Source organism: Pholcus phalangioides, unplaced genomic scaffold, assembly GCF_987345545.1.
Source record: "Pholcus phalangioides strain wild (caught in Gottingen) unplaced genomic scaffold, Ppha-v1.0 ptg000012l_1, whole genome shotgun sequence".
Taxonomy (NCBI): domain Eukaryota; kingdom Metazoa; phylum Arthropoda; class Arachnida; order Araneae; family Pholcidae; genus Pholcus; species Pholcus phalangioides.
The window spans coordinates 15,023,028-15,050,736 of NW_028301605.1; the positions used below are offsets into that span (position 1 = coordinate 15,023,028).

The following is a 27,709-nucleotide window of genomic DNA, read 5'->3' on the forward strand; positions in this document are numbered from 1 at the left end:
TTATGAATTTCGTATTTTTCGATGCATTTGCCTTTTTTTTTGTGTTCTTATTGGTTTAATCGGTTCCTGAAATGAAAAGAGAGAAAATAAACACATTTCAAAGAAATGTAGTAGATTATAATGGATACTGCAAGTTTTAAAACGCATTTGTTCTTTGAAATCCATTGTACAGGGTGAGTGAAAAGTCCATGGCACATTTAAAAAAAAAAATCAACCAATGCTTTACAAGCAGTGCATAAAATAATGTTTTTTATGAATATTTTTTCGATTTGCATTGCACAAATCTATCATATTTCAATACAAGCACCCTCCGTACTATCCTCTTTGGACTGTAGTAACAGATTCTATTTCAAAATGCCAACCTATGCCCAGAACCGTTCCTCGTGAGTTCGGGATCAAACATGGGTTTTAAGGGGTTCCTTTTGCACAAAGCAGTCTCTGTGGTAAAGTTGCGGATCATTAATATAAGTACTATTATGTAAAATTACTATCAAAATAAATTCTGAAGTATAGTATGGCATTTGTTTACTTTACATCTTCCTCAGGGTATTCAATTTTGCATTCAAAAATTAAGTAATATGAGAAAGTAAATATGCAAAACACACGAACGTAAAATTATAGACTTGGCGATATCTTGATGTTGTGATTACAGACAAGTACTTACATTTAAACTTTCTACAATACTTCATGAAATGAGAAAAGAATACCAATACAGTCGAATCCCGTTATAACGAACGCCAATAGACCAAATGAATCACTTCGTTAAAACGAAATTTCGTAATAAAGAAATTCCTGATTACATAGCATTGTTTCTATGTGAGCTTATTTGGGGGTTAAAAGTGTTCGTTAAAACGAGATTTCCGCTATAACGGTATTCGTTAAAACGGGATTGGACTGTATTCAGAAGGCGGACAATTTTCGGGAGGGGTGAAGAACTAAAATTTGTGATCCCCCCCCCCTCTCGGGCAGGGCCGTCACTAGGATTTTTGCCGCCCGGGACAAACATTATTTTGCCGCGCCCACAACTTTAAAATTCGATAATTTTATAATGGTGTTCTCTGTTCCCACATACAACTGCCCCCCCCACCACTCGAATTTTTCCACCTGGACAGTTGCCCTCCCCCACTCTAGCTACGGCCTTGCTCCTGGGAACATTCCCCGTTCGCTTAAACGAGAAACAGGTACTACTGTGCCTATGCAGTTTGCTGTCACGGCCACATAGCATCATAGGATCCCCTAGCAAGATGAAGTTCTTTAAGACCCCCCCCCCTTCTCTATGGGAGTTATTAAGGAGCCAACCATAGCATATCACCACCTCAGAAAACTATAGCGAATTAAATCGTATCAACATGCCCTCCCCTTCTTATGCACTTGAAGCCCCGGGGGCCGTGCCTGGATGAACCAATGCGTTAAAATGCGCTGGTGTTCGTTCTTTCACTTGGCGAAGCCATTCCTAGTAAAAGGTGATACAAGCTTCAACGTTCAGTTCATTGCAAAAAGTGCAGCGTCGAGTGCAGACGCATGAGCAGGGATCACCTCCCTTCCCCTCCCCCTGACGACCAAAAATTAAAATTACTTTTAAATGTTTCGTATTGAAACATCAAAACAAAATACCTACCCCTTTGTGTTATGTTAATAAATTTATGTAAATCTAAGATGCTTTTTTGAAGGTTACTAACACAAAATTTCTCTAGAGGGGAGGCCCGCTCCCCCTCCTCCTGCTCTAATCTCAGTGTGCTTCTTCCAAAGGTTGATAATGCGTTCGTCCCTGATCGAATGAATGAATGAAATCTATCATTTTTATGTTGAAGTTTTTCTATGGGAGGATGAGAGGAAACAATTCAACTTTACTGTTCGTTCTGTCCTGCCATCTGTTGACGTATTACGGAACAATCGATTTTTCAGATTTTTCAGCTGACGATAGATGGCAGCATCTTCCGATCTAATCACATTATTTTTACAATTTTTTATACTGTGGTAAAAAAATTTTGTACTTTGAATTTCATTTTTGGTAAAAGTGAGATATTAGTTGTGTGTTTGGTACGAAGAGAAACGCAGAATTTGTTTACCGATATGATTATTTCCAGTAGCAAATTCCAGTGGAGAGCACTGTGCCAGAGTGGCATGGTGGTAAGATGCTCGTCTACCATCGCGAAAGTTGTTGTCAGGGTCTCGGGTTCGAACCCAAGGGAGGATATAGGTAAGATATTTCCCCTAACGAACTCAAGGCGACCACCGCTAGACACCGCCTTCACTTCCGACCCATCTCACTAATGGCAGTAAATTGCAATATAGCGATATGGGAAGAGTTGGTGAAGTAGTGGAGAGCACTTTGTGCAGCGCTTTGTTTTGGATGTGTGGAGAAAATTTTATGAAAAGTGAAATTTAGTTGGACGACACAATAAAAGTTTTATGAAAGTTCATTAACAAAATTTGACAAATGCAACCAATGAACTTATCAGTTGTACTCGCTCGATTGTAACCGATATGCTTATTGGTTGCATTTCTCAAGATTAATGTAGTACCAGCCTTAGACCACTGAGCTATAAGGAAAAGTCAGAGCCTTAGACTAGGTGGCCGGCCTCCCTGGGCCCGTTTGCAGTCCCACAATCAGCCCTCATGGAGCGGGGCATGGGGGTATAACTCTGATTCTGGTCTGGTAGACTAGGTGACCAAACTCGAGGTGAAAAATTGTCCAAAATCGGTCCGTGTGACAAATTTCTTAGTGTTGTAGAAAATTTTGAGATTTCTAATCCAAAGAAATAATTTGAAATTTCCTTAATGCAGTGCAATGCTCTTAATTTTATCATATTTTCATCAATAGATAGAAGCACATTCGTTTTGAATGTGTCTTGCAAAATTTGCTCAAAAAGGAAATTTAAGCAATGTTTCTCGGGCATGTAAGTCATGTCCAGCCCTGCCACCTTGCATTTAAAAAAAGTCCACTCTAAATAACAACTGATAATATGAAACTGAATGTCTTTTAATGAAATAAATTAGCTTTACTGAGAACCAGTAACGTTCGTTATCCATTCCACGTAACTAGGAACTGATGTGTAAATTCCTGGTTGATTTTCTTCGGCGCAAATACTTCCGCCGGTCGACACCACGCCGAAGACGGTCCATTTGCTTTGGCCTTTATCGTAGTGCACAAGAGGTCCGCCACTGTCTCCCTACGATAAACAAATCACCAATAAAAATTCACCCGTATTTTCTACTAACATTAAGAAAATTTATTCATCTACGGTTTATCGTGCATGTTGATGCTTACCTGGCATGAATCGTGCCCGCCTGCGCTATAGCCAGCACAAATCATAGTTTTAGCTATAGGGTACCGGATGTACATTTTCCTGCAGTTTTCCACTGAAATCGTCGGGACCGCTGCCTGTTTCAGGACAAGATCGAACCCGGTTCCTGAAATCAAGAAGGGGAAACAAATTTCACTGAAATAACGAAAAATTGTGTATTTTAAAGGAATTATATATATATACTAGCTATAATACCCGGCGTTGCCCGGGTTTTCTTCGATGAGACTTTTTTGGATCAAGTGATATCTCCCTCTTTCTTTGAGGGACATGCAAACCGTGTCTAAGTTCACCAATATGGCGACTTCCTACGCGACTCATGAAAGAAAGAAATCTAGTTTTCAAGAAACGTAAAAATAACTATATATATTTTTCCTTTTTTAAAGGGTGCTAGGTATTTCGATTCCCCCCTTTGAACTTATCCATTTCTGCCTGTTTCTGCTTCAAAAAAATGCTTAATTAAAGCTGTGGAATTTTTCGATGTACTTTTCACGGGGCCCGTAATTAATTTTAAAGCGACCTAAACTATATGAATTTATGCAGTTGAATATTAAAAGACAATACGGAGACATTTATTTTCATGCTTGAGAAGATATAAATAAAAAGTTTAAATCAATGTTATTGCATGAATATCCAACTCGAAAGTAGGTCCGACTATTTACTTCATATTTAATCTCCTGGGCATCGTATATCTCTAAGCGAACTCAATATTTCAAAAATCGAGTATTGAATACAATTTTTAAAATTATTGATGTGACAGAAAACCCCACTAAATTTCCGCATTTCTACATTAAAATCGGCAATTTTAACACTGATTTCTATGGGGCATCATCCTTTGCCTTAGGAGCCGTTCAAGTATTACGTAAGAAAATTAGTAGCCATTTTTAACCCCACCCCCCCACCTTGTCAGCAAAAGTCACCAAAACGCTGACCCCCCCCCCCCCTGTCAGCAAATTTCCGTCATCAGCTCTGCCCCTCTGAGTCCTAACTCATATTTTCATAAAGGGTGGTTGATGACGTAAGCATTATCCAAACACCCCCCCCTCCCCCCCTTATTATCAAAAGTCAGCAAATCGGAAACTCCCCCCCCCATCGATGATGACGTAATACTTGAACGGCCCCTTAACCTCAAAGTGATGCTGATGATGGTGTCTATTCAAAAAGCTCTCATTACTGGGAGGATTGAATAAAGTGGAAAACCATTATAAAGGCATAAATGTTATACATATACTGACAGCGTTGAAGAAGTCACAAACCATTGTAAAGGCATATACACGTCTTAAACGCATTGCTAGGGAATCACGGTAACCAAAGTAAACGTTCGGAAAGTGATTGTTGAGGCCCGAAAACCATTGTTGCCCGACAGTTTTTTGCCCATTAGGGGCACTTGCCCTACCCTGACGAAATTTTAAAGTAGCCTATCGTTTAAGTCGGGTCCCATTTGGTATATATGCAAAATTTGGCGACGATCGATCTAAAATTGTAGATTTGTATAGAGAACATACACACACACAGACACACAGAAAATCACCTTATAGAAGATAGATAGATAGACTAGCTATAATACCCGGCGCTGCCCGGGTTTTCTTCAATGAGGCTTTTTTGGATCACGTGATATCTCCCTCTCTTTTTCTTGAGGGACATACAAACCGTGTCCAAGTTAACCAATATGGCGACCTGCGGGATTCATGAAATAAACAAATCTAGATTTACACAGAAAAGTAGAAATGAATATATATTTTTCTTTTTTTGAGGGGCGCTATGTATTTCGATCCCCCCCCCCCTGAACTTCAAGTTATCCATCTGTCTGTTCCAGCTTCCAAAAATCCTTAGTTAAAGCTGTGGAATTTTTTCGATGCACTTTTCACGGGCTCATTACTAATTTTAAAATATCCTAACCCACAAGAATTTATGCAAATAAATATCAAAAGAGACAATATGGAGACATTGATTTTCATACTTGAGAAGATATAAATGAAATCAATGATATTGCTCGAATATCCAACTCAAAAGTATAGGTTTGGCTAATTACTTCATATTTAATCTCCTGGGCTAAGCGAACTGAATATTTCAAAAATCGAGAATTCAATACAATTTTTAAAATTATTGATGGGGCGAAAAATCCCACTAATTTCCGCATTTCTACAGTAAAATCGACAATTTTAGCACTGATTTCTATGAGGATCACCCTTTTTCTGACTCTCAAAGCGATGCTGATGATGATTATGACGTCTATTCAAAAAGCCTCATTACTGAGAGTATATTGAAAATGTGGCAAACCATTACAAAGGCATAAACTATCATACATATACTAACAGGATTAAAGAAGTGACAAACCGTTGTAAAGGCATATACACGTCTGAAACGCATTGCTAGGGAACCACGGTAACCAAAGTAAACGTTCGGAAAGTGATTGTTGAGGCCCAAAAACCATTGTTGCCGGACAGTTTTTTGCCCGTTTGGGGCATTTGCCCTGGGCTGACGAAATTTTAAAGTAGCCTGTCGTTCAAGTCGGGTCCCATTTGGTGTACATGCAAAATTTGGCGACGATCGATCTAAAATTGTAGATTTGTATAGAGAACATACACACACACACACAGACACACACACAGAAAATCAATTTTATATATATAGATAGATAGATTGAGTTAGAAGATATTATATTCTGTTAATTATTAATTTACCGTAGGTTTCACCCCAGCCAGTGGTGTAGCTCAAAGTTCCACTCGGCAAGGATGAGCCGCTTTTCGGTAAACAGGCTGGCATGACGTAGTCCGTCAACGTCACTGGTGCGTTGAGTTTGATCAAAGCGATATCGTGCTGCTTCTTCTCAAGCCAAGGAGTTGAAAACTAGGATTTTGTACAAAAAAATAGCACATTTGGAACTGGTATGTACTAAAATTTAATAGCAACAGTTGATTTGTGGCAAGAAGGATGCCGTGATATTGAGTCAAAAGTGCCGCTTTGTACTCAGCGTAAATTACAGTATCAACTAGAGAGTGTAATTAAACTGGGATGGTTAGAACAGTAAAGGGGTCGATTGAACACGCCAAAACAAACAACATTAACAATGTGGAGTCGGAAAGCAAGCGACGAGCCGCGAGTCAGTGTATTCGTAACCACCCTGTATATACAGTCAAACCTCGTTAATGAGTCACTGTTGGGAGAGCAAAAATATGACTTAGTAAGCGGAGTGACTCGTTAAACGGAGTAAGCCATAGCTGTGCTAATTCCTGCATGAGGACAATTGGGACTTACAAAAAGTGACCCGGTAAGCGGAGTGACGTGTTAACCGGGTGGCGCACTAACGAGGTTTGACTGTATATGTATATTTCATTCTTTCTTTTATTAATAACAAAATTACTCTCAAAAGTTCTAAAATTGTCCCTTACAAAAGTTCTGAAATTATTTCTTTCATCAAGGTGTTGTTTTTCACCATTTCTGAAAATTCCGCAGCCTTTCTTTATGTCGATTTTTCCTTACCGAAACGTGTGAAATCGGAGGCCTCGGCAGGCGGAGATAGACTTGGAAGTCTGGGGGAGGAAGCACGGTCATTATTGCTGGGGCGCACGATGATGATGTCAATTCATGTATACATATATGCATTAGATCAGTCGACTCCATCGTTGCCATCTCAGCCGTCCGTCCGTCCCGTATCTCCGCCCATGGGCCTCGGACCCCCAAACTCTATAAGACGTCTCTAATGATGCATGAATTGCTCTGAGTCACTTGTGAATCTAGAAAGCACACACATCTCACGTTGTTGTTTTTTTTAACTCTCAGCCACCTGTCTTCAATTGTCTTTGAATTTTGTCAGCTGCTATTAGTAGCTTGTGTACTGTGCCTATATCCTAAAAACTTTCAGCAGGGCACGGCAAAAAGTTCCGAGGACCATGCGGTGAACACCCCCTCAGGTGCAACTATAATCAGTAAAAAAGGGAAATATAAATACTCGAAACTCACTTTAGTATTTAATCCTTTGTATCCTGGATGAATATGAATAGATTCTACGTAACGTATTTGTTCCGTTTCATCAGGCAGCAGCTTGTAGTGTTTTCCCAAGAGAACGTTCCAAGCTTTCACGTTCAGTTCCCTGCAAAAACATACGTATTATTGAGTGGGGGGGGGGGGGATGAATAAAGCTCATAATTTTAGCATTAAAATTTCCCCATTATAAACAGTTTGACCTCAATATCCTATCATCTGTTGCTGTACTACGAAATAATAGTTTTCGTGATTATTCGCTGTTATGTTTATAGACACGGTATTTTGTTAAAGTAATAGCACATTTTGTGAATTTCTTAATTTCTATGGGCGTGGTAGCCAAGGTCGATGAGATACTCGCCTAAAGTATCAAAGGATGTTTAGAGGTGTTGCGAGTTCGATCGATTCCCGGTCCGCCCTTGTCAGAAACTTTCCTGCAACAAGGGAGTGCAACAGAAATGGCGACATGACGACAGAAAAAGATTGCTACCGCAGAGAGTCCCCACATTGAAGGGGTTAGCGCACCAACCTGTCGGTGAGTACAAAAAAAACTGCCGTTCGGAACAAGCAATAAATTGTAGGTTCCGGTCTAATTAGCCCTAGTGTGCAAAAAAGGACCGTGGTGTGACAAACATAATCTTAAATTCTATTATTGAAAAAACATTCCGTTAATTAATTAATTACTAAATATATGAGTGAAATTGAGTTAGACTTAGTGCTATTTGAGTAAAACTTAGCTGTATAATCCACTGATAAAAAAAAAAATTGCATAATACTTTCGAAAGCAATGTCCTGCCGTCATAACCCACTGCTTGTTTATGAGAGTTCCACCACACTGATGACCGAAGGGTGCCAATTCGATGAGTGTAAGTGAAACCTGCCAGGGCCAGCTTCCGGAAATCGCATCTCTTCCACCGACGATCTTATCATTCCCTGGTGCAGGTTTTATTTTAGGAACTCCACATTCCGCCTGCAACTTTGTATTTTCTGGTATGGAAATGAAAAGTAAAATTAATTTTTCCTCCTGACTCTTCTGTGTCCAATGATTTCTAGGTTATAACATTTTCCATTCAATAATATCAAAGCACGTTTCAAACGTGTTTCGTCATTTATCTATTCTCAAGTTGTTTTCATATTATATGGTAATGATTTCGAAAATCTTTCACTAATAACAAGTGATTCGTGCGCATTTTACGAAAGTGAAGAGAAGCCAAATTTCGCCAAAAAATACTTCGAATGAATTCATTGTTCATTGATATCAAAAGAGGGCAATGCCTACCAAGATTGCTTGAACATAAACAGCAGTAGATGGTGGTATAAATTCGGCTGAGCCAGGCGTCTTCAACGCATGGCCCTTGGAACTTTATGACATGGCTCGCTGAACATTTATAGAAAGGTTTGTTAATCCCTGAGTTAGCTCGTCAAAGAATTGCGCGGGAGACAAGAAGGTATAACCATGTAATGGCGAAAGTTCTAAAATGTATATATACCGCAGTTTTCTTCGTCGGTACCATCACCGCAGTCATCGATTCCATCACATTTCTTGGTCGAGTTGAAGCAAGCGCTTCCGTGATGGCATCGTACTTCGTTCTTGTGGCATTCAACTGAGAGATAAAGAGAGGAAACTTATAATTCCTCCATACAAAAAGCATACGATTGTTACAGTAATTAATAACCACACAGCAAGGTCGTTTCAACACATGGGCACTCAAAGGAAGCCTCGTGATAATGAGATTTGGCTCTGTGATTTTTGAGATTTAGGGAATAATGCATGGCAACAGAAGTGCCTAAAACCAGCCGAGTCTCAAGTTTTATTGTTTAATTGCTCACGACTCTTTTTATAACTCCATCTCTGTGATGGAGTCTATATTTGGGAGAGCCGTTTTAACAGCTCCATGGAACTCCGCGCAAAATTATGCTCTGGGGTTCCTACCTAGCTGAGAGTACTTAGAGTGCTCTCAAAAATCACAGAGCCAAATCTCATTATTTGGTTTTAGGCATTTCTGTTACCATGCAATGTTCCCTAAATTACAAAATATGAGAAAGATACGTAATGAACATGAAGTAGCATGCGTACCTGGCGCATCCGAGTGTTCAAAAAAGAACTGGAACCCCGTATAAAACGGTACGGATCCACTTTTGAACCTCAAATGAAGTACGTTCGTTCTAGATCTGTACCGTCCAGGTACGTAGAAACCGCAGTATGAGCCGACTTTCCTCCCTTTCGGGGGTACGCCTTCGAAGATTTCAAGTTCGTCTTCGTCGCACTTAGTGTTTATGCCGAAGGACATCGTCTTCAATGTTATCACCTAAAGTGAATATTAACTCAATCAGATGAAAATAATACTTCTAGTATAGATCCAGTATAGACTGTCACTCTGGACACTCCTTATATTGGACAGTTTTGAGTGGATCCGACTAAAATCCTATTTTATGGATTTCTGATGGTTAGATTCAGAAATCCATAGGTCGCTGGTTCGACTCCGGCTCGACGGAAAAAATATTTTTCAACCCACACGGGTAAAAGGCTTATATCCCGGGAGGAACAGAGCCTGGGTCGTGTCTGGTCTGTCGGCTAAAATCCTATATCGAAGCATATCTACAATACCCTATATCTTGGGCACCTGAGTTCTTATCTTAGACAGGTGTAGCTCATTGTCTGCTGATTATCTGATAAAGTGTTGTGTACTTGACAGTCTATAAGACGTTGTTGGAAGAATAGGTTTCCCCCGACTCTCAGGCAGATTTAAAAAAACAGATTTATTGAAACAACTTGATTGTAACCTACAAAATAGGGTGTAACAGTCAGATTGTTGTGTTTTTCTTGCACCTCTGCACTTTCCTTTATTTCTTAAGCTGTCTTATTATTTTTTTAACCTCTCTGAATTTATCTTATTATTATTTTCTTGGGAATATATATCCAAGAGATCTGTAAGCGAATTTGTTGGTGTTAGTAGACATCCGTGGCCGAACCGGGGTTCGAAACCAGACCTACACAGTATTCGCCCGAGTGGCGCAGTGGAAGATGCTCGTAGTCCACTATGAAGGTTGCCATCAAGGTACATGGGTTCGAATCCGGGCACGAAGGAACATCAGAAACAAATTCATCACCTACTAAGCCAGGGGCGACCACCATTTCGCGATGGCGCCTTCATTTCCCACCCAGCTCCACTGGCTGGAAATTGCCGTATGGAGATATATAACTGTAGGTTGGTGTGCTGTCAAAGTAGTAGACCTGCACAGTCAGAGGTTAGCTCCCTAACCACTGGACTGCCAGGCGACAGTCAAGTTATTCAGATTAGATAGTTTTTTTGTAGACCTACTGAAAGGGCACCCTAGTCCCTTGGGGTCACAGAGTGAATGGTCCTAATCTATGTATTTATATGTGTTTTTTGTTTCTGTCTCTCTGTACCAGTTTTTTTTTTTTTACTCTGTTTTTTGCCTTTTGTATCAGTTTGTACTTGTGGTTTTTTTCAAATAAAAAAAAGAACGTTTATTCAGTCCTCAATAGTGTTTAATTAGTGATCAAGCCAATAGTGATCCCCATGATGAAAGAGATGTAGACCCTTAAACAAAAAAGAATTGGGTGTCTGGCGCTCTGCATCACAGTTCGCGGTCACGGTCAATAGTGTATGTGAAGTATCATTTTAGACTTCCTGCAAGTGTGAAAGTAAATTTTCATTATCATTATGAGTAAACGAAAGTCAATGGAGAGACCATTGAAAAGAAAAAAAGAAGTTATTCAGATTAATTTAACTGACACATTCAATTATTGAATTTAATTTCTTAATTCTAAGATTATTAATTAAATAGGTATTTTGTACACAATTATTTTCTAACACCTATTCAAAAAGGTTGATGCTTTTATAAGCATAGTGTTAGTTTTTTGTCATATTCTACTAGCGAAATCTTCTTAACGATGCCGTAAAATATTTCTTTGGACACCTCTCTAACTTTAATAGAACCGTAGGTGTCCGACTTAGACAGGTTTTACTGTATACTAATTTCTAGAATGCAAAAAAATTTTAGTAGATCATCGCCGAGTATTTTTAATATAGTTAATGCATTGCAAATACCTTTCCAGCGGGAGCTTGCAAAGTCCACGAACAGTTCGAATTAGGTGGGTAGAAATGAAAGTTGTCGAAGTTCGGTGAAACTATGAACCCGAGCGAGTCTTCAACGAGGAGAGGTTTCTGTGGCCCACACGCTATGGATGAATTCGCTACCATGAGTTCTGCAATGGAAAAGGAAAACATTCAACACGATGGCACTTGAAATTCGACAACCAGGAGCAAATTATTATTACTTTAGAGCACACACAGTGGTTCCCGAACTTTTTTCCACGCGCGTCTCCCTTGGGGGACCTTGTCATCGTTTATCCGTGAATCCCCAGAATAGACTAGAGAAGAATCAAACTTATTGCACTGAACACGGATACACATCGATACTCTCATTCATCTCGAAGCAGACAGTGAGAACCACTGCTTTAGAATCTGGAAAAATATTCAAATGCTTACCGCCATCGCCGTAAAACGGCAAATGGAGGAGCATCTGTAGAAGTGGAGGCAGCATTGTTTCCTTCACTTAATGTAAAATGACACAGATATTTCGTTGAGGTTTTTTTTTGAACACATCCACCGCTTGGGCTAATCCAAGAAAGGGACAACAGAGATCTTAAAATCGATCCCAGAATCTATACTCGATGAGAAAATGACGGAAGTCCATATCACTCCACTACGTACAGCAGCTGCGACATTTCTCAAACGCAACTCCATCGCGCGATACACCTGTCTAGAGAAATTAACATCATAATTTCTTTCTTTTAAAAAGAGATCTTCCTTATCTTTTTTACACTAACTCAGCTTCTTCTTCTGACACTTTCACAAAGAAACTATAAACACATCAAAACATACAAAAGAGTCTTTGTATGTTTTGTGACGTCAGAGTTTCTGATGAAATTACGTCATTCGGATCTTCATATCCACCCTGAGAGTGAGCGGTTTTATTCAATATATCATGAACAATCTGATTCGATATGTTTTTAGAAGTGATTTGGAGCACAATAAAATGAAGAAATAGCCTAGGATAGAAACAGGGGCGTACGCAGGATCAATGTCGGCGAAAGGGAGGGGGGGGTTACAAGGAATCTTTTTAGAGAAATTTTGATTTACTGACCTTCAAAAGAACATTTTAAATTAACAGAAATTGATTTGGGTCGTTTCTTCCGATATTTTAATTTTGCCACAAATATTTAAAAAGATTTTCAATTTTTTATCGCCCCCCCCCACACTCACACACACCTCCCCTGCGTACGCCTCTGAATACGAATGAATTTTGATTATTTTATTTCCATCAAACAAAATTCAATTTCTTCAAAACTACCAATAAAACACAAAATATTACATGCGTACAAACATTCGACATTTCTCACTTCCGAAAGATGGCAACACCAGACACGCAACATACGTGACTAGGTACTTTTGTTGAAATATGATAGATGAGTCAGCCTAAGGTCTCAAGGAACAGCCAACAAAAGAGATCCTATGTTTTTGACTGCAATATTCTCTGAGATATTCGAGGGGGGGAAAAAACTTTCGTTACCAAAAATAGCAAAAATGTTGGAAAAGACCAGCATGAAAGAGGGGAAAGGAGCGTGTCCGTTAGTTTTTGCTGTTATTTCCCAACTTTTCTCCGATTTTTGAATTCCAATATCTTAGCGGATAGCGTACTTAGAAACATGGAATTTTTCCTGTTGGCCTCAAGCAACAACTTTCTAATTGGAAGTTAGAGGACAGAAGGACCGTATAAGGATTTAGATTTTTCATTTTGTAATACACTGTATTTTCACTCTGAAAACTGGTACAGGGTAATTTTTGAACTCCTTTTGAGTATTTTTTGAGCAAAATAGAACTCTGGATATCGCACCGCATCCCTTTCTTCTATAGCATACGTTACAACTGCGAACGAAGTTCTGTATGTGACTACTGGCAACCCAGCTTTGAGTATTTACATGGAATGCGAGGCTCTCGAGACCAGACTGCTACATCTTGAAATGGACATAATAGTAGACGGGCAGTGAATTCCGTCAAACCAATTTGAGCAACTTCATAAGCAATAGCTATTTCACCCTAGCAATGATCTCGCCAAGTCTCAATAATGCTATTTGGTATTGATAACATTGATTTCTTGGGCTCTAAAAATATATTCACTGCTAGCTCTAAAACAGAAACGACTACTGGCTGCGCGTATGTGGTACTAGCGGAAGATGGTTCAATAGAAGAGGAATGGAGTCGAAGGTTAGCTAATGAGAATAGCGTATTCCAAGCTGAGATTTTTGCGATACTCAATGCTGTCAAACGTGCGGAAGAGATACTTTGTCCAGTGACAATCTTGACAGATTGGGCGCATCTGGGCTCCTAACCATACAAGATCCTCGTTCACCTAACCCTGACGTACGGAGTATTAGTCTTATCCTACGCGCTCATGACAACATAATATTAGTCTGTGCTAAAGCGCACGTAGATATTGCTGGAAACGAAAGAGCGGATCAACTTGCCAAGGAGGCGACAACATTAAAAGATTTGGTGGTTCTACGTGGCCGAGGAGTCATGCCCACAATATCTTGAAAGACAGAATGCTTCATCCCTGGCAAGCTGAATGGAGCAAGAGCTCAGCAAAAGACGCCTACAAGATGCAACGCCGAGTGGCTTTGCGCAAGTGTGTATATCCGCGAACAAAAACAATCCTCTTATCTGGGCAATGCTCCATTTCCGACATATTTGCAGAGCTTTGAACGACCATCTCACAATGCTTGTAAGTGTGGCGCTACGGGCTCTCTATGGCACTACGTCTGCCAATGTCCACACACATCAGCGTTTCATTTTGGTTAGATGTCACAAAACCAGATGACGGCATGGAAAAGAAGAATACTAAGAAGTTCGATTAACTTCTCACGCATTTAAAACTGGATTCAACTTTTACACCGAAACTTATATTTGTTGCACGATAAAAAGTGCAGAAGAAGCAGTATGAATTTCAGTCTTATAAAGTAAAGCTAATACCAAGGAGAGTCTACAACTTGTAGCTACGTAGGGGTACTGGAAATTCACGAAATTGATATGGCGTTAGATGGTGAACTTTTATTGGAGAAACAATAAACACTTAACATGCGAACGAGGTGAATCAATGTCACCCATAATCAAACTAGCCAGCCGATGTAGCTTCGAGAATGATAAAATTCTCCTATTTGCACAGGAGAATTAAGATGTAGGATACTTATGGAACAGGAATATTCGCCTAGAACGAGCTAAAACACCTGCGTGTTCGAGCATTGACTGACTTGGACTAGGACTCCATGTGGCGTAGGCATGACATCGATTTGTCGTTGTACCGCCTACACGACTACAGCTTGTGGCATCCAATGCACGCAGACGGACCATCACTAACGGAACTTTGGTTATCTAGTCCAGACGTGCCAAGGACGCTGAAATATCAATTTACACTTAGATTCTTAAACCACGATGATTCGTCATTTTCTTCTTAATTTATACTCCTGTAATCGGACTTGTTATTCTGTTATACAAATTTATATACATACATACATATACTCATTTATAATAAAATTCCGGGTGCACCCACCTTTCGGGAACACTTCGATGTCTCCTTGAGATGGGAAGCGGGGTGTGTCCAGTCCTTTAATGTTCAATGAGTATTTTTTAAACTGGAATCATACCATCAATTGATAAGATAAAGGCCGCATTAGCGCTCACAGAACACCCTGTATATTGAACGAAAAAAAAAATTCACTATTATTAAATTTGTTAAACGCAAATATATATATATATATATATATATATATATATATATATATATATATATATCGACATGAAAAAATTATGATGCGCTCAAGAAAAAATGTTACCACTTGTATTAATTACTTCCCACTATAAAATGGATGCCTTACACCGGTGGTTTTCCACCGGTGCTCCTCGGGTCCCTTTAATTTTGCCATGACGGCTCTCGCTGCCCACACAGTCACGCGGGGATAGGGGCTCTTGTGTGGATCAATGCAAAGAGTCCAGCCACCTCGTGGGGTGGGGCATTTTACCTGTTGTGGCGTTGTATTTGTATAACAAACAACTCATATAAAGAGCCAATCAATAACAATATTGAGATTATGCTTCACACAAGAGCCCGCCGCCCCCCGCGTGACTGCGCGAGCAGTGAGCCGCCATGACAAAATAAAAGCGAAATTTATAGTTAAGGGGCCGTTCAAGTATTACGTCATCATCGATGGGGGGGGGGGGTTCCCGATTTGCTGACTTTTGATGACAAGGGGCTGAGGGGGGTTTGGATAATGCTTACGTCATCAACTACCCTTTATGAAAATATGAGTTAGGATTCAGAGGGGCAGAGCTGATGACGAAATTTTGCTGACAAGGGGGGGGGGGTCAGCGTTTTGCTGACTTTTTCTGACGGGGGGGGGGTCAAAATGGCTAAAAACTTGCTTGCGTAATACTTGAACGGCCCCTAATTACGGGGCTAATTGTTAATTAATTACGGTATTTCCCTTACTGGGGCTTGCTTCTGTAACTTCGTCTCGCGGTTGAGGGGACGACTCAACACCTGGCTAACAAATTCCCTGGACAGATCGTAACGATCTCTTGGGAATACGTACGTGCTGATTACGTTATTTTAAAAAAAAAAAAAAAAAATTACAAACTTGAGAATGTATTTAAAACAAAAAAAAATACCCAATATAGTGCTGATTCGTCAGAAATAAGATACCTATTGGCAGGGCCGTAACTGGATACTTGGTTAGCCGGGGCAACTACTCATTTAGGCACCCCCCGTAATGATGAAGGGTAGGTTAAATAGTTAAATTTGCGCCATTTTTTGTGATGCGCCCGGGGCACCAGACCCACCTGCACCCCCCCCCTTCCCCCACTAGTTGGGGCCCTGCCTATTTTTAATATTATGCCCATTCTAAGATTCAATGGTTTCTCCTTGGAGTGTTATTACCTTTATCTCATCAATAGTTCGCCGTAGTGGTATGATTCTAATTTTCAAAATGTGACCAGAAATCACTCTGTACGAGTTTTGAAGATGAAAATACAGTGTACACAAAATAAAAAAATTTAAATTTTTATACAATCCCCCCCCCCCCATCCTCTGACTTCCAATTACACAGTTGTTGCTCTTTCTCTTCTGAGTCCAACAAACAAATTACATGTTTTTAACTGCATTATTCCCTGAGATATTTAAATTCAAAAATCTGAGACGGGTCCGGGCTTAGGAGAATTTTCCGGCCCAATGCATCACGGCTTCCTCTAAAAAAATTTTATGTAGTTGGTCCCCGACTTACAAACTTTTCGAGTTACGAACATAAATCTTGAAGGGAAAATTTTTTTTCACAAAGAACGCATTTTCTATTACATTCATTTTTTTTCATTATTTCATGAACGCGTTGATGGTCTGGATCGTAATCAAACACGATCCATTGAGAGGGAATGACATTTGAATTAAATTCATAAATTATTAATAATAATTAGCGCGTGGTCCACCTGCTGACACTTCATCGTGGCTCGAACCATATTGAACAGACATAAATTTTTGTCATACTTTTAAAGCGCTTCATCATCTCTTTATCAAATATACGTTGCAATTCGATAACTTTGATCATTTTTCGAATCTTTTATAGCTGTTTTTGTTTAATTAATGTAAATTAATAGAAGTAAAGGAATGAAGTACTGGAATTCCATGACCATCACAAGGATGGGGCTGATAAGTAGGATCGTCTTAAGAGCATCATAGGCCCCCGAGCCAAGGGTTTTTTTGAATGCCCTACCTAAAAAAATTCTCGAAAAATTCAACTACATCTCGTTTTTTTGAGGCACCTCTTCTCTTAAGGCCCTTCGGTCACGGCCCGGGGTGGGGGAAGCGTGCGTTAAGACGGCACTGCCTAAGGTACGCACCAGGCGTCCTCCTTTTTCAGTTTTGAATCTGGTAACCCTATCTGAAGACCACATAATCTGTGTTTTCACTTATTTGTTCGATCATCCATATTGTCCGAATGTTTTTGTGGAAAGAAATACAGTCAAACCTCGTTAGTGCGTCACCCGGTTAACACGTCACTGCGCTTACCGGATCACTTTTTGGAAGTCCCTATTATCTTCAGGCAAGTAATGGCACAGCTATGGCTTACTCCGTTTAATGAGTCACTCCGCATATCAAGTCATATTTTTGCTCTCCCAAGAGTGACTCATTAACGAGGTTTGACTGTAATTATTTTTTCTACATAAAATCGATTATTGCAAATGTACGAATTTTTTTAACGAAATTTTCGTCTCATAAAAAAATTTCATGCCAAAGAACTTTCCCTATCTCTCTGTCATCAGCTCATGAGTTCCCTGAAATTTCGAAATTAAATGGCAGCACCAACGGTATATAAATCAAGCCTCTGGAGAGAGTATGACGTCAGCGGCCTCCGCCTTGGCAGTGCTGAGAACTGTGTCCCCCAATATCTTTCGTCGGAACATCACGTGACTCGCTGAAAACAAACACGAACCCCACCCCCCCCCCCCGTTATTTTCTTATGGCATAAATAGGAGTTTAAACAATAAATGAAAAAAACAATTTCAGCATGGACGAGATAATTCCAAAATTAATGAAAGTTATAATTGCAGCATTAATGGAAGAAAATATTCTAGAATCAATGTAAGAGATCATTACAGCATTGACAAAAGTGATAATTCCAAAATTAATGAAAAAGATAATAATAAAATTAATGAATGAAAGAGATAATAATAAAATTAATGAATGAAAGAGATAATAATAAAATTAATGAATGAAAGAGATAATAATAAAATTAATGAATGAAAGAGATAATAATAAAATTAATGAAATAATGAATGAAAGAGATAATAATAAAATTAATGAAAGAGACAATTCCAGAATTAATGAAATATAATTTCAGAATTAATGAAATATAGTTTCAGAATTAATGAAATATAGTTTCAGAATTAATGACAGAAATAATTCCAGCATTAATGAAAGAAACAAATCCAGAATTGATGAAAGCAATTATTTCAGAAGTAATGAAAGAAATAATAATTAATAAAGGAAATAATAATTAATAAAGGAAATAATAATTAATAAAGGAAATAATTCCAGAATTAATGAAAGAATATTCAAGAAATAATGAAGAAAAATTTCTGAATTAATGAAAGAATATTCAAGAAATAATGAAGAAAAATTTCTGAATTAATGAAAGAATATTCAAGAAATAATGAAGGAAAAGTCCAGAATTAATGAAAGAATATTCAAGAAATAATGAAGGAAAATTCCAGAATTAATGAAAGAATATTCAAGAAATAATGAAGAAAAATTTCAGAATTAATGAAAGAATATTCAAGAAATAATGAAGGAAAATCCAGAATTGATGAAGGAAAATTCAAGAGATGATGAAGGAAAATTCAAGAGATGATGAAGGAAAATTCAAGAGATGATGAAAGAAATTATTCCACATTAATGAAAGGAATGATTCCAGTATTAATGAAATAAATAACTTAATCTTTTTTCACCTTTAAATGAGTTCTCTCTATCCTTTTTTTTTTAATCTTTAAAACCCAATATTTAGAGACCGAACTGTACATTTCTATGGAAAAATCGACAGGCGGGAAGTTTGTTTTCACCGAGTCCCGTAATTTCCTCGCATTTGATGTCGCTGCAGTCGCGGTGGCTGGATGCTCCCTCCTGTAATATATAATCTCTGTCGTCTGCTTCTCTCCAGGTTACTCGTTTTTGGCGTCTCCTTGAGTCCTTAAAAAATAACTGAACTGGCACTTCAAACTTCCAGTTCTGTTTGTGAGCTTAGCTTGTAGGGAACCGACTTCTTCTCTGTCGTCTGCTCATTAAGAGGCACTTTGTTTTGGACGTCTCCTTATGCTCAAATAAAATAACCGAACTTATAGTTTAAATTTCCAGTTCAGTTAACGAGCTTTGTTTATAAGGAACTGAGCTGAATAAAGAATATAGTTTTTTAATATGGACTTCATCGTCACCTTATGAGTCACTTTTAAATTTGAGATTAGATGGCAGCACATTACTATAAAGTGGAGTGTGGGAAAATTCACTTTTTATGATCTTACCTGTCGTCTGCTTATGTAGAGGTCCTTTGTTTTGATGTCTCCTTGGGTCTTGAAAAAATTACTAAACTGGAAGTTTGATCTTTCAGGTCAGTTTTCATGTTTTTGGGGGTGTATTTTCAGGGGTATATAATTGACATATTTACAGTAAATATTAATAAAGTAAGTGGCATATTTACCAGGGGGGGGCCTGGAGCTTAACTGACTACACAGCCAGGGGCCTGCAAATTTTAGGAATTGAATGGCTAAATTAGTACATAACGAGCGAAGGCCAAAGCATTTTATAACTTAGAATCCGCGCTGAAAGACTGGGTTATTAGTGAGTGAGAGTTTGTGAGTCCATAAGTTAGTAAAAGAGTGACCTACATCATGTGTGAGCATGTGATTGATCAAAAGAGTGATGCAAAGCGTGTGCAAGCATATGCATGACCCAAAAAAGTGTGTACGCATGCAGGTGACTGAAAAAGTGTGAAAGCATGTGGGTGACTGAAAAAGTCTGCAAACATATGAGTGTCAATAACAGTGTGCAAGCATGTGAATGGCCGAAAGAGTGACACAGACAGTGTTGAGCATGAGTGAGTGACCAAAACAGTGTGCTAGCATCTGAGTGACCAAGAAGAACCTAAAGACAGGGCCACAACTAGATGCTTGGTAAGCTTGAACAAGCACACATTTTGGCGCCCCCTCATAACGTTGAAGGAGAGGTTAAAGAGTGAAATTTGTACCCCCTCTAGTCTGGCGCCCTGGGCACCTTACCTGCCTGCAACCCCTAGTTGCGGCCCTGCCTGAAGAAATTGGGGGGGGGGCTAAATGGGTTATGACATAAGGCAGCAAATTCAAGAAATGAGTAGTCAAGAAAAGAAAACGAATGAGAGAAGGGCGTCAAAGTTTGGGTAGCCCACAGGCAACAAAACTGTGAATACGTCGCTGAATATTCTTGTTATTTATAAAGATCATTTATGATATGACGTCATGTTACTATTAATAATGAATATCCTTCACATGAGAATTTTACCTTTTCGTAAGAATTTTACAACTCTAGTTTGATTACGCTTAAAAAATTATATAGTTATATTTTTCGACAATAAATAACTTTTTATTCAATTAGCAAACTCTATAACTGAACTTTAAATCAATTTTTGCACATGTAAACACAATGAAACAAGCAATGCATAATTTTTTAAATAGTGAAATAGACTCACCTCCTGCCTCTCACCTTCAGTGGAAGGCAATGTGATGTGTTGCCTTGACAGTCCAGCAAGGCATTTCGACACTTGCTTGATGGCACGGCAACTGGATGGCTGGCTGACATATGCCAAATCTCCTAATGTCAGCTGGAAACTGCCCGTGGCATAAAACCTTAGCGCAATGCACAGCTTCTCTTCAGGCGATAGGCTGTTATTTACCCTATTATCTGGAGGCAAGCTGTCTCTAACCAAAGGTAAAATTTCTTCTGCAGTGCTCAGACTTATTCTGTACTAGGACATGAAATCCTCATTAGATAACATGTCCAAATCTGAGCACCTATCACTGTAAACGATCCGCAATCTTCTTTCTATATTTTCAATTTCTTCCAGAGCTTGAAGATACTGCAAATATTTACGATAGGAAGCCATGTTTCAAGAAGTAAATAATACTAGCGCGCATGCGTTTACCATCGCCAGTAATGCTAACCGCCCAAAAGCAGCGGTAAAGTTAAAACGGTAACTCGCCGGTTAAACGTACGGAGAATACCGTTTTTCAAATAACCGTCATTTTTACACCTACCTACCGATTAACCGCTGATGGTGAATACGGCCGTACTCATGTTTGATTTAACTTTTGCGCAGGTTCTATGTGCATGCCACTGGTGCCTACCAAAGAAGCCTGAGCCAAGACGTCTGTTTGGGGATGTACGAACAGTCTGTGAGTAACTCTATCCATACAGTTACTAAATAAGTATGTAAGATGTCCCAATATGTCGACCTGCAAGAGAATTTTTGGGAGAAGCTCAAATTCCTGGGAGTTATCTGTGCCATAGACTGTATACGCATTCCTGTTGTGGCACCATCAAAGTTTGACAAGAAGTATCCAGAGCCTTCCTATGTCAACGGGAAGCAGTTTCACTCTGTCAGTGCCCAATTGGTGAGAAATATAGTATTTCAACTTCTTGCCAATAATCATCCTTTATGATTTTGAATTTTGGGAAAGGGGGGTGGGGGGTTAATTTTTTAAAAGGGCCAGTTATATGGTTTTTGCATTTATTTGAGCCTGAACCCCTCCCTCCAAATTTTCAATGAGTTTATGCCCATGGGTGTCACATGGCATCACTATAATAAACATTAGACAGAAACAAGCTTCACATTAGGTTCACAACACGGACACGCACATTCAAACATGTATCAATTTGCTAGAAGTTCCGCAAAGCAATATGGCTGAGGTGCATGTCTGGTTTAGTAGTCATTTATGATACGTTGTAGTACTATACACATATGTTGTCTGAACACTGTTCTCAACCTTTATGTAAAGAAATTTTTTTTCCATTACTAAATTTCAGGATATTTGTAACGATTTCTGTCTGACACAATGTCAGGTTTTAGTAATTCACATGCTTCTATGCAGTCTTTTTAACTATCTCATTACATAGTTTTTTTTATTATTTCAGACAGAACTTCTGACTCTCAACATTGAGGCAATGGATGCTCAGCGGTAATGATGACTATTGCTAGTGTGGGGTTTTTTTTTTGAGCGGTAAACACTGACTGCGGGTGTGTTTTTCCAACCTGTATGTGTGAATGCAGTCAAAAATAGGGAGGGAAAGCATTATTGATCAGAAGGGCATGCACAAATGTTGCGTTTGTCTTCCAAGTTTTATCTTTGTGATGTTTTCAGTTTTTGAATATAGTATTGCTTATAAAATGTCTTGTGTTTCGAATGTTTTATGCTGCAATGTCCTGGCAGTTAAATTCTTGCTATACCTCAAATTTTGCAAAGAAAATAATAAATGCACAATGAAACTAAATGTAACTGAGAGTTGACTCATTACTTAATCAAGGTGTGAGGAATTCATTGATTTTGGTTTTAAAAAGATATCGGCAATAGTTTTTATTAAAATATTTTTAGTGATCTTGATCCTTCCCTATGTTCGTTCATTTTAACTTTCCAAATCTGTTAGCCGATGCATACATTTCATGAATTTTTAAATAGTTGAATTTAACTGTAAACAGGGCCATATTATCCTCCAGTCTCCTGTGGGAGATTAAAAAGTGACCTATCTAAATCAAATACAGCAATACAAATTCAATCAATAAAAAGGAAAAAAATCACAATTTTAATTTTTCTTATCTTTAAACATGTTACATAACTGTGATGAAAGATTGTTTATAGAAGTGGGTACTTCTTTGAAGGTTATTGCAGTTTCCTCCTGCCCCTGTATGAGCTTTTCCATCACATCCTCTTTTTTTTTTTTTTTTCGTTGTGGCGTCCTGTTCAATGAAGCTGAGACTGTTTCCTCTTGATGGGAAGGAACAGTAAGGCATACATCAACAGGACCTGAAATGTGTATTCAAGTGAAGGAGATTTAACAAATAATACCTCATAATCATATCCATTATGCATCAAACTTTCAGACAGTTATATACAATAATGATACAACACAATGCCATCATGTCACAACTGTATGTGTTTCTGAAAATGCAGGGCAGTCTCAAACCTGGTGGGGGCCTATGCATTAAGACGGCACTAACTGGAAGACCACAAAACTCAATTGGAAATGCGTGAAACATTTCTGTATGTGAGAGGTAATAGGCACTGCGTCCCAAAAGTGAAATTTAATGAGATCGCAATGTAAAGAAGCTCTTCGCTTGTGGGAAAATGTGACATGGGATAAAGTAAATTTCACTTTTTTTTTCCCACAGCACTCCTGTAGTGAGTCCATGTCTACACAAAAAGAAATGTTGTGGTTTAAATAATCATCCTATGCATAACTGCCACATTAATTCAACCTTCAAAAACCAGATTCAAAAAGGCCTGTTTGGACCGCTGTTAATTATTGTAACATTCTACCATTGTTTATATAAAAAACAATTGCATTCGATTTTTTTTCCTTTGAGAGATGTTGATGAAAAAACAATTTAGTTTAAGCGATTAAATGCAATATTTCCTTATTTCGTTTCTGTCATTTTTCTAACATCAGCAGGAAACAAAATGTTTGGTTTTATACACGAAACATATTTAATAAATTAAATATATTTCATAAATTACAAGGTAAAATTCAACAAACTTGGAAGTACTCACCTTTTTCCAATCCTTCCCATCTTTGCTGGGACCATACGGAATGGCATTTAATTTTGTCGCCAGCCGTGACCATGTTGTATTTTTGTCGTGACTTGTTGGTCAGAGGACAGCTTCCCCTCAATTAAAGCATGGCGTTTCTCCAAAAAAATTATCATCACCTCATACTGAGCGGCGATGGTCTTGGAGCATCGCTTGGGTTGAGCACCATTCATTGCGATAGGAAAAAAAAAAAAAAAAGCACACGGAAGGGACAGAAAGTAAATAAACAAAATGTTTCTGTTGCCACCGGCAGGAAGGACAATTAAAATAAAAAACATAGTAGTTGTTGTATTTCCTTAACATAGCGCTGATTGATCCACTGACCTATAGTGTGGATTGATCAGAAGATGAATTACTCTTAAAGAAGAATTTTCGCGTACTTATCGTATCACCTGGTCTGAACGACAATCTTCAACGAGTGGAAAATGGTCGCTCAGAATTGCCGCTGAGAATTTTGTCCTTCAGCTTGTCTTTCAGAATTGTCCTTCAGCGAGGGACAGGTTGTTATGAACGACAGGTAGATGGTCGAGCCCCAGCTTTGTTTATAAGGAGCGTAGCTGAATGAAGAATTTAGTTTTTTATACCTGAGCTTTTCTCGTCATCCCCACATAAGGCACTTCTGATTTTGAAAGTAGATAGCAGCACCAGCAATATTTTTAAAAATGAATTTCTTAAAGTATTCTAGAGTATTAAATTAATTTTAATTCCCGTTTGAAATTGTTAGTGCCATTGTGAATTTGCGGCAAATGCTACAAGGCAAAAAAAAAAAAAACTGCTTTAGCGGCGTAACATTTCGAGTCACCCAGTATATACGGGTTTTGTCATTGCGTAACGCAGTGACAAAACTGTTCATGTGAACATAATAATCATTCATTATCAGGATTTCAAGCCTATCGGAAAATATAAATAATCAGATTTTTAATAAGAAAATTATCAATTTGTTGACTTCAATTTCGATACGGTGAAAATCTGATATTTCGTTGGATGACAAGCTGCCGTCAAGTGGCTTTTTGGTTCGTAATGTGGCCGCTCTCTCGCAGGCGAACGAAGCAACGTGCGAGTTGACTTAAACACAACACAATATTTCACATAACAGTCCTTACTATATTTAATATACAGGGCGCATAGGTAACGGGGCATATGGCATTTTACTGGCGAACCATTGGTCCTAGAGGCATACTTCCAGTTGGAAAAAGTTCTCGAATAATGTGTTGTACTCAGATATTTGATTCATGTTGCTAGGGGTTACATATATATTAAAATAAAAATGTTAACTTTTTATGCGGACACCCTGTGCCCCAAAACTCAATTGGAAAGTTGTTTCCCGGTCTCCATTAAAAACATTCATCGTTTCTAAGTGCAATATTCACTGAGATATTGGGAAGTTGGGAAAAAAAATCATTAAAAGGAAACCATTTTACCCGCATTTAATGCTGTTTTTTTTCCCCCAAATTTCCTCAATTTTTCGAATTCGCATATCTCGGTGAATATTGCTGTTAGAAACGTGAGATTATTTTAGTTGTCATCGGAAAAGACAGAGAAACAACTTCTTAATTGGGTTCTTTGGCACACGGGGATGGTATAAAAAGTTGTTTTTTAATTTTATAACTAGACAACCCCTTACAACATGAATGACATATCTGAGTTGGGCACGTGATTTGGATACTTTTTCTAGTTGGGTATGTCTTTAAGACTCGCAAGTAGTGCCATACGCCCTGTTACCCATGCAGTCTGCATATACACATAAAAAAATACAGTCGACTCCCGTTTTAACGAATACCGTTATAACGGAAAAAATATCGTTTTAAGGGAAACTTTTCTAATTCCCCGGATAAGTTTACATAGGAACAATATAAAAATCTGAAATTTAACGAAATTTCTTTATTACTCCGGTCTCTTGGAGTTCATTATAATGGGGGTTGACTGTATCCCCCCCCCCCCAAAAAAAAAAACATCTGTTATTTTTCCACTAAACTAAAGTAATTGAACTTTTGCATTTCTTTTGCGGTCTTTTCATAATGATTATGTCATTTTACTTTTATAAATTTAGGAAGGAAACAAAAGGAAGAATGGGTGGGGAGAAAAAAAAGAAAAATGACCAAGAGGGGCTCTGTTGTGCGTAAATGCCTTTAAATTCCATTTGTGAGCAAGGAGATTCGCGCCTCACTCCACGACCACCTAGATAACCTGGTTATATAGGAGGTCGTGCTCACTCGCAGTTTTATGTCAAAATTTCACATTTATGAGACGTTTGACTGTGGTTACGATTAATCTCTATGTGTAACTTTCAATATTAAAATATTTCATTTATACGAAGCTCAATTTCAATTCTTTGACAATTTCATTTTGACACGAACTCCAAATCTTTGGCATTTAGACATCATTTCCAACTATCAAATCCACGAGGTTTTTGCAGATTGTGAAAATGCGTCGCTGAATTGGTTTTGCATGCGTATTATCAACACTAAAAACCACAAATTTTAGGTTGACAGATACAAAGATACGCATTGAGCCGGTTGTGGACATTTCAAAGTGAAGACTTACGTGAGAATTTATTGCACTTTTCTGAGAAATCAACAGACGCAGTGAGTCTCAAATAAACGGATTTAAATTGCTTTAAATGTGGTCATACGCCCTTTTAGAAATTTTTTTCTAATGTCCACAACATTGTTCTTGCAGGATAGGAAAATTGCATTGAAATTATTTCGGATGTTGCGGGCCAGTAGTAGGCCAGCAGCAGGCTTACGTAGTAGGGCAGTTAATAGGAAGCATTACAGTACAGATTAAAAAAACTTTAAATATGTGGTGTCAATCTTAGAGGAAATCCCAATACATTATCTGCTTGGATTGCATATAGAAACCAATCCACAAACCAAATGACGTTAATACCGTCTTAAATATGTTCAAAATCACGTTTTTCCTGTTAAATTGAAAGGAATGACATATGAACACTTGCGATTGAGACACAACAGCAAATTTATGCAATTACAGTTTCTTAAGTTATACAGCAATGTAGTTCTAAAAAAATGAATTTCGCGGGTATTTTTCCCCCCATGTATGATTTGGTCTCTTGAAGTTCGTTATAACTGAATTCGACTTTATTTCTTTTCAGTAGAGGCAATGGGTTGCCACCCCACCCCCCCAAAAATTCATAAAGCTTTGTGCCAAACTAGATGGCTATCCGCCTGTAATTGCATGAAAACGATGGGTTTTTTTACAAGCTTTCATTTTCCACTCATCTACTTCTTGGATTCCATTTACTGCCAGCACTCAAAAGAATTTCAGTGAATGGTCAACAAATCTTTGTATGCTTTCTTTATGGCAGCCCTCTTTGAATGAAAAGTCTTCGAACACACACAACACTTTCTGTCTTTACAGTTACTCCATTTTGCTTTAAACCTCTTCTGTAGTTTGTGTCAAGGCCTACTGTCACCCCCAAGTCGTAAACCCAACGAGATTACAGGGGCGTAGCCAGAAATTTGTTCGGGGGGGACCACTTTCATTTCGGAGGGGGACCAAAGTGACAGAATAATGGATTTGGCCATCTTTTTCCCTTTTTTCGGACATTTTCTCACATTTCGGGGGGGGGGGGGGGAACCAGACCCCCAAGTTCCCCCCCCCCCTCGCTACGCCCTTGCGAGATTACATGCAACGCTTTTTTTATTTCCTTCCTCATGTTAATGTTACTCGAATAGCGGAAAAATTGCGAATTATATATTCTATGCATTTTGTTTGAAATTAAGTTTTTTAGTCAGTGACTAAAAAAAATTTAATTTCACAAACTTCATCGTGGCTCCCGTATCAGTAGTCGTGGCTCCCCTTTTGTAAGATTTTCATCCGTGGCCCCCTCTTGAATATCCAAGGGCCCCCCCGAGGCCATATGGCCCCCGGTTGAGAACCACTGTGCTAGTTTATCAAATTATAGTCGAGTATTCGAATTTTTTGTTAAGAAAATTTTAC

At 38.5% G+C, this 27,709-nt stretch overlaps 1 protein-coding gene and 1 long non-coding RNA gene across 3 annotated transcripts; both read right to left on the minus strand.

Annotated features, from left to right (window-relative positions):
* Nucleotides 1-2,965: 2,965 nt before the first annotated feature.
* LOC149079637 (serine protease 30-like) lies at nt 2,966-11,987 on the minus strand. Its single transcript, XM_089240233.1, has 9 exons — nt 11,807-11,987; nt 11,366-11,523; nt 9,367-9,598; nt 8,780-8,893; nt 8,066-8,276; nt 7,269-7,398; nt 5,990-6,155; nt 3,272-3,414; nt 2,966-3,173 (listed from the first exon to the last, which is right to left on the minus strand). Exons 1-9 carry the CDS (start codon nt 11,859-11,861, stop codon nt 3,003-3,005), a joined length of 1,380 nt encoding a protein of 459 aa, XP_089096359.1. The 5' UTR covers nt 11,862-11,987; the 3' UTR covers nt 2,966-3,002.
* Nucleotides 11,988-15,013: 3,026 nt separating this feature from the next.
* Nucleotides 15,014-23,929, minus strand: LOC149079638 (uncharacterized). Of its 2 annotated transcripts, XR_016193677.1 has the most exons (3): nt 23,711-23,845; nt 22,812-22,966; nt 15,014-15,066 (listed from the first exon to the last, which is right to left on the minus strand). It is a non-coding gene; the product is annotated as an uncharacterized LOC149079638 (long non-coding RNA). The 2 variants fall into 2 exon arrangements; XR_016193676.1 differs by lacking the exon at nt 15,014-15,066 and having other exon boundaries at nt 22,730-22,966; nt 23,711-23,929.
* Nucleotides 23,930-27,709: the final 3,780 nt, after the last annotated feature.

Bases quoted from the DNA above. Each gene is read 5' to 3' on its own strand.
- LOC149079637 (XM_089240233.1), bottom strand. From the start codon at position 11,861: ATGCTGCCTCCACTTCTACAGATGCTCCTCCATTTGCCGTTTTACGGC. The intron at 3,415-5,989 runs GTAAATTAATAA...TCTTGATTTCAG, and splicing joins TGGCTGGGGTGAAACCTACG to GAACCGGGTTCGATCTTGTC. The intron at 3,174-3,271 runs GTAAGCATCAAC...TGTTTATCGTAG, and splicing joins GCGGGCACGATTCATGCCAG to GGAGACAGTGGCGGACCTCT.